At 47.7% G+C, this 7,880-nt stretch overlaps 1 protein-coding gene across 4 annotated transcripts in view; it reads right to left on the reverse strand.

Moving 5' to 3' along the window:
- Positions 1–797, reverse strand: part of HGSNAT (heparan-alpha-glucosaminide N-acetyltransferase) — a 47,103-nt gene extending 46,306 nt beyond the window's left edge. For 3 of the 4 annotated variants that reach the window (XM_068532143.1, XM_068532144.1, XM_068532145.1), the window contains exon 1: positions 582–797. In XM_068532143.1, coding sequence (XP_068388244.1) covers positions 582–768 — 187 coding nt within the window. In that variant the 5' untranslated portion in view covers positions 769–797. Of the gene's footprint in view, positions 1–21; positions 451–581 lie in introns of those variants that run through there. The other variant, XM_068532146.1, reaches the window with a different exon arrangement.
- Positions 798–7,880: the final 7,083 nt, after the last annotated feature.

The raw sequence follows: 7,880 nt of genomic DNA on the forward strand, positions 1-7,880 counted from the left end.
GAGCCCTCCCGGGCCGCCGACCTCGTCCGGGGTCCCCCTGCAGACCGCGACCGCGGCGCTCCGCCCGTCATCATGGAAGCGGAACCACCCAGCGGGCCGGGGAGGCTCGCTCGAGATCCGACCCCGCGTCTCGGCCGCCGGCTCCCGCGCCCGCCGCCTCCCGCGCGCTCCCGCTGCGCCCCTGGCCCGGGCCTCGGTGACCCCGGAGCCCAGCGCAGCCAACCAGGTCTCTCCGTCCCGCCGCGCACGGGGCTGCGCACTCGGGCCGCGGCTCCGGCGGGTCCCCCGCAACCCCTCCGTGCGGCGGACGGAGGGGGGCGCCTGCCTGGCTCCGATCAGCTTTGCATTCAGGGGCGACAGGTCTCCGGGTCAAAGGCACGCCCTGAAGCCCGAGGAGCGCCGCTCCCGCCTTCCTGCGTCCTCTCGCGGGTCGGCCTCCTGCACGAGACCCGGCCCCGCCACGACAGCGCGGCGGAAACGACACGCGAGTTCCGGGCGCTACTCCTCCCGAGCTGTCCCGCGCGCCGCCACGGGGAGGGGACAGTCGCCGCCCCGCGGGCCCGGCCGGAGGGCGCACTCACCTGGCGTCGGGGAGCCGCCGGGGGCCAGCAGTGCGGCGCTCAACACGGACGCGGCCAGCAGCAGCGCGGCCAGCGCCCGGCCCGCGCCCGCCGCCCCGCTCATGCCGCCCGCTGCCCCAGCGCCGCCTCCGCCGCCGCGCTCCCGGGACCCGCGTTGCTCGGCCGCAAACGGCCGCTCTCCCGTCATCCCCCGGCTCTCGGTCCCGGGGGCGGTGCGCGAGCCACCGCGAGGGCGGAGCGGGGGCGGAGCGGGGCAGGTCTTCCGGTGGAGGGGGAGGTCACCGCGCCCGGAGCAGCTGCGCAGGATTTTGGTTTTTCTTTGTCCTGGGAGAGACGCGTCGCGTCGGGAAGAGAGGGCCCCGCAGGCCCCCGAGCCGCCGCTCCGCAGTCCCTCGCCACCCGCTGAGCGACATTCCGCTGAATCCCTGCGTCCAGCCATTCGCCATACAAACGGGTGTTAGTGTCCTCTGTCCACTGCTCTGAGTCCCAGCCCCTAAGGTGTTTGCTATCCAGAGGGAGAGTTGCGACATAAAAGCCATAAAAGCCACCGTGTGTTACCACCACTTGGAAGAGCTGGTTGCCAGTCCCGGATGAAGTTAAAGGCGCGCAGGCACGATGACCCCGCGGTTACACTCCTAGCTTTGCGCCCGGGGAAACTATCATACGTATGAAGGGCAGATCCAGTCATGCTTGAGGCAGAGTGGTTTGAAACTGCAAAAACCTGTAAATGATCTAAATGTCCATCAGTGGAGAAAATGGATGAATTGTGGTGTAATGCATACAGCAGTAGAAATGATCTAGACTTACCTGTGTCCACGCGGATGAATCTCAAAAATAAGGCTGAGGGGGAAACGCAAGTTGCAGAAATATCTTTGTAATATCATACATAAAGGGTAAAGCCAAGCAAAACAGATATGTTGTTTAGGCTTATATGCATGTGTAATAAAAGTATAAAGATACATATGGAAAGTTAAACACTGAATTTAAGCCGTGGTTGGGAATAGGGCGGAGGCACAATGTTGAGGGCCAGCTTCACAGTGGGCTTCAGCCAGCGAAGTTATTGCTTAGGTAGGGTGATAGATTTATGCGTGCTCTCTATATTAGTTTTTGTACTTCTCTATATTGAATGACTTGATAACTTTGTAAAGCTACAATACAGGGTGGTGAGTGCTATGTTCATAGAAGGACAAGATGCTAAGATAGCATTTGATGGAAGCACCTAAGCTAGTCTGGGAAGCCTCCCAGGAGGACTGACATTTAAACTGAGTCCTGAGGGATGTGAGCCAGGAGAAGGGAGGAAGAGCGTTCGTAACAGAAGGAACAGCCTTTGCAAAGGCTCAGAGAAAGCACGTCTCAGTGCAGGAACTGAAAGAGACCCAGTGTGACTGAAGCAGAATTCTGTGAGGGGAAGGAGGAGCCAGGAGGTGAGCCTGACAATAGGGCTGAGTTTAGGCTTCTTCTTAAGAACAGTAGAAAGCTGTTGAAGAGTTTTAGGGTGGAGATAATGTTCAGGAAAGTCATGGTCATGAACTATCTAATAAAGGTCAGTCACATGGGTTTTCTCAGAGAAAACAAACCTCTGTGCCTGAAGGTCAGGAAGAAGTTCAGTGACTCCTTTTTTCCTCCTTGCCCGGCCCCACTGTTCAAAATCCCAGGAGTTGAGGGACACTGGTGTATAAGTAGTATGACAAGACCATCGCCAGCTAGACATCTGCTGTCCAACAGCTTCTCTGGTCCCCACAAACCCAGAATGGGCCACAGGGCCCCTTGGGTAGGTGTGCCCTTCTCTGCTTCCTTTTCGAGGATGGCTCTTCCAGCTCTGTCACAATCCTCCGTGCCCAGAAGAATCTGGAATTCCTGTCTTAGGGCTGAGCATGGCTGGTCCCTCTACCTAGAACACCCTTCCCCCGACACCTCACAGACCCCCTCTCACCTCAGGTCTCAGCTCACCTGTTACCTTCTTCCCCAATACCCCTATTTAAAACATTCTCTATCCCTGTGTCCTGCTATATCTGCTTTGTTTTCTTCATTCTACTCATCTCTACCTGACATTATAACGTGTATTTGTTTTTCTGCTTCCCTTGCACTAGAATGTAAGATCCATGAAGGCAAAGAGTTTGTCCTGAGGGCAAGAACCTTCTCTCTTAAGCTATAATGCACAATAAACAGACACCCAGTCTTGTGGCTTATTTCAGCAAAAGTTCATGTCTTGCTCACATTCATGTCCAGTGCTTCGTCTCAGCAGGAGCTTCTACCATGACTGCAGCCGTGGAGAAATGATGTAGCAAATCCTACACTGGCTCCTGCCCAGCAGAGATGCCTGTGACTGGCATCCACTGGCCAAAGCAGGTCATATGATTCCAATGTGACAAACACATGCAGAAATAAAATTGGACAAAATTCAACATCTATTCAACTCTCGACAAAATAGGAATAGAAGGCAACTTCCTCAATCTGATAAACGGCATCTATGAAAAACTTACAGCTAATATGACACTTGAAAGACATATTTTTTGCCTAGAATCAAGAACAAGGCAAGGATATCTGCCCTTACCACTTCTACTCAACACTGTCCTGGAGGTCCCAGTCAGTGCAATAAGGCAAGAAAAAGAAATTAAAAGCACATAAATTGGCTTTGTTCAAACATGACATGATTATATATGTGTAAAATCTTAAGGAATCTACAAAATAAAAGCTGCTAGAACTTAAAAGTGAATTTAGCAAGGTCACGAAGTTCAAAGTCAATATACAAAAATAGATTGTATTTTTATAACCTAGACATAAACAAAATTGAACTTTGAAATTTTTAAAATAGCATTTACAGTAAGTTTTTAAAATGAATACGTAAGTAAATTTAACAAAATATATATAAGCAATGGATAAACATGGATGGATCTCATAAACATTACACTGAATGAAAGAAGACAGACTCAAAAAGGTATATACCATGCTGCATGATTCCAACTACATGAAACTCTGGAAAAGAAATTCTAATCTTTCTAAGAATAAAGCAGAGAGTCATTGCCTGGGGCCAGCAGTGGAGAAAGGATTGAATGGGATGGGGCACATAGGAAATTCCAGAAGAGATAGAAATTCATTGTGTTTTATCTGTAGGGGTGGTGACACAAGTATATCAATGTATCAAAACTCATTGAAATGAATACTTTAAATGGTTGCATTTTATTTTATATAAATTGAGTTTCTCCCTTGGGAAATCGCCATGGATCCCCATGCCATGTACAGATGTAGCACACACAAAGCAGCAAATTTGAAGCAGAGAAGAGTTATTTTGGAAATGCTGAGTTTGAGATGTTCTTTGGAGAAATGTCTATTCATTTCACTGGATGGTTTGTGGGTTTTTTGCTGAGTTGTAGAAGTTCTGTATATATACTGGATATCGATCACGCATCAGATATATGATTTGCAAATAACATTGATATAAAAGTCAGGAGAGTTAAGTATTTGGGGAAAATCAGTACTTAGGTGGCAAGTGAAATCGTGAAAGTGGATGAGATTACCCAGGTAGTGTGTGTAGGGCTGAAAATGGAAACCGGGAGCTGGGGGTGGGCAGAGACTGAGCGGAAGAAGCCAGAGGGGTGGGAGAAAGCTAGGGGGTGGGAAGCCACAGCAGTCAAGGGGTATTTCAAAAAGGAAAGGACTGAAAATTGCACATTAAATTTAGCCATTAGTGACCTGGTGACAGCAGTTTCAGGGCAGTAATAGTAGCAAAGGTCAGACTGCAATGGGTGGAGGGGTCAAAGGAATACAAAGAATCGTAGACATTTCAACAAGTTGTTCTGGGACAACTGGATAGGCATATGCAAAAGAGTGAAGCTGGACCCTTACTTTACACCATATGCAAAAATTAACTCAGTACTTTAATGTAAGAGTCAAAACTATAAAACTATTGGAAGAAAACATAGGGGTTCATCTTCATGACCTTGGATTTGGCCTTGGATTCTTTGTTACTCAAAAGCATGACTAACAAAAGAAAAATATAGTCAAATTGGGCTTCATCAAAATTTTAAACTTTTGTTTTTTAAAAGACACTGTCAATAAAGTAAAAAGACAACTCAGAGAATGGGAGAAAATATTTGCAAATCATACATCTGATAAGGAACTTGTATACAGAATATATAAAGAACTCCTACTCAACAGCAACAAAAACCAAACAACTCGATTCAACAATGGGCAAAGAGGGGGCGGAGTCAAGATGGCAGACTAGGAGGACATCGAATTTGTGTCTCCTCACAACTAGGGCACCTATCAGGCACCGGAGGGGGACCACGGACACCTAAGGGGATGGGAGGGACCCCCAGCAACCAGGTAGGATGTGGGGCTTGGGGGAAGTGAAGGGAGAGGAGAAGCGGAGGCGGGATGGGACTGGCCCACCTAAGGGGTGGCTGGGGGAGAGGAAGGGATCCCACACCTGAAGGGGGAAATTGGGGGACTATTGGGAGGGCAGAGGATCAAAAGGGAGCATGGCCAGGTTTCCCCTGCCCACGTGGGCCTCCGGGAACCTGCTGAGATCCCCGGCCTGATCCTCTGCCCACCGAGGCCCTCTCCAGCTGTGCGGGTCCTGAGGGAGTAGGAGGGACGGAAGGGGGGGCAAAATATAGGCCGGACCTACAGGACGGGCACCCCTGAGGGGCGGCTGGGGGAGGGGAGGACTTCCTACACCCAGTGGGACCCACCCATGGTTAGGGGCCCAGCGTCAATGGGGGAGACCCTGGGGGAGATGGCAGGGGAGGGGTGTGAAGGAACAGAAGGGAATGGGGCTAGTGCTTTCCCTGTCCACTTAGGCACCGGGGAACCTGTTGGGCTCCTGGGCTTAATCCTCTGACCTTGGAGCCCAAGCCCCACCCCTACACAACCACCCAGGGCCCCACCTCTACATTCGGAGACCCCCTCTGAGACCCCCTCGAATGCACTGGGCCTAAACTCCACCCACACACCCTCACTCAGGTCGCTACCTCCAAACTCAGGAACCCCACACCCCAGAGGCCCTCCTTTCCACGTGCTGCCGCTCCCCTTCTGCACAGGTCCTAAGCAGAGGCCCTGCTCACACTTGAGCATTTCACTGCCTAGGCCCCGCCCCATGCTCAAATGTCACCCCCCCCCACCCACCTAGGTCCCGCCCCACCCAAAACCCTGCCCCTGCCTAAGTTCCAGCCCCCGTCTAAACCCCGCCCCCATAGCCAAGGCTTTTTTTTTTTCCTCTTTTACATTTTCCTGTTTTACCTTGTTGATTCATTGTTGTTGATCCTTTTGTATTTTTATTTTTCCTAAAAAATCTTTTATTTTTCTAATTTTATTTTATTCTTTATACTTTGTTATTGTTCTCACCTTCTGGCTTGTTTCCCACCCCCCCTTTTTTTTTTCTTTTTTTCTGTTGTGGCTGTATTTTACCATGTTGCAGTTGTTTCAATTATAGTTTTATTTTTCCTAATATAATTTTTATCTTTCTAATTCTATTTTGTTTTTTATTCTCTGATATTGTACTGCTCCTCCTTTTCTTTCTTCCTTTTTTTTTTTCTTTTTTACTGTGCCACGAAGGTTGTGGGATCTTGGTTCCTGGGCCAGAGGTCGGGCCCGAGCTCCTGTGGTGGGAGCTCCAGGTCCAAACCACTGGACTAACAGAGAACTGCAGACCGCATGGAATATCAATCGGAGTGAAGCCTCCCAGAGGTGCTCATCTCAGCACCAAGACCCAGCTCTATCCAACTGCCTGCAAACTCCAGTACTGGACACCTCAGGCCAAACAACCAGTAAGACAGGAATACAGCACCACCCATCAAAAAAAACAAAAAAGAAACGACAAAAAAATATGTTCCAGACAAAGGAGCAAGGTAAAAACCTACAAGACCAAATAAATGAAGATGAAACAGGCAACCTACCTGAAAAAGAATTCAGAGTAATGATAGTAAAAATGATCCAAAATCTCAGAAACAGAATGGAGAAAACACAAGAAACATTTAACAAGGATCTAGGAGAACTAAAGAGCAAACCAACAATGATGAACAACAAAATTACTGAAACTAAAAATACTCTAGAAGGGATCAATAACAGAATAACTGAGGCAGAAGAACGGATAAGTGAGCTGGAAGATAAAATGGTGGAAATAACTGCCAGGGAGCAGAATAAAGAAAAAAGAATGAAAGGAATCGAGGACATTCTCAGAGACCTCTGGGACAACATTAAACGCACCAACATTCGAATTGTAGGGGTCCCAGAAGAAGAAGAGAGAAAGAGAGGGTCTGAGAAAATATTTGAAGAGATTATAGTAGAAAACTTCCCTAACATGGGAAAGGAAATAGTCAATCAAGTCCAGGAAGCACAGAGAGTCCCATACAGGATAAACCAAAAGAGAAACACGCCAAGACACATATTAATCAAACTATGAAAAATTAAATACAATGAAAAAATATTAAAAGCAGTGAGGGAAAAGCAACAAATAACATACAGGGAATCCCCATAAGGTTAATAGCTGATTTTTCAGCAGAAACTCTGCATGCCAGAAGGGAGTGGCAGCACACATTTAAAGTGATGAAAGGGAAAAACCTACAACCAACATTACTCTACCCAGCAAGGATCTCATTCAGATTCAACAGAGAAATTAAAACCTTTACAGACAAGCAAAAGCTAAGAGAATTCAGAACCACCAAACCAGCTTTACAACAAAGGCTAAAGAAACTTCTCTAGGCAGGAAACACAAGAGAAGGAAAAGACCTACCAAAACAAACCCAAAACAATTAAGAAAATGGTAATAGGAACATACATATCGATAATTACCTTAAATGTAAATGGATTAAATGCTCCAACCAAAAGACATAGACTGGCTGAATGGATACAAAAACAAGACCCCATATATATGCTGTCTACAAGAGACCCACTTTAGACCTAGGGACACATACAGACTGAAATTGAGGGGATGGAAAAAGATATTCCATGCAAATGGAAATCAAAAGAAAGCTAGAGTAACAACTCTCATATAAGACAAAATAGACCTTAAAGTAAAGATTATTACAAGAGACAAAGAAGGACACTACATAATGATCAAGGGATCAATCCAAGAAGAAGATATAACAATTGTAAATATTTATGCACCCAACAGAGGAGCACCTCGATGCCATAAAAGGGGAAATTGACAGTAACACCATCATAGTAGGGGACTTTAAATTTTTTTTTTTATTATCTTTCGACAAACCCTTGTGTCAAGGGCTGACTTTCAATAGATTGCACCGAGGGAGTTGCTCTGTTACATACGAAACCCTGACCCAGAAGCAGGTGGTTTATGAA

Source organism: Eschrichtius robustus, chromosome 21 (genome assembly GCF_028021215.1).
Source record: "Eschrichtius robustus isolate mEscRob2 chromosome 21, mEscRob2.pri, whole genome shotgun sequence".
Taxonomy (NCBI): Eukaryota; Metazoa; Chordata; class Mammalia; order Artiodactyla; family Eschrichtiidae; genus Eschrichtius; species Eschrichtius robustus.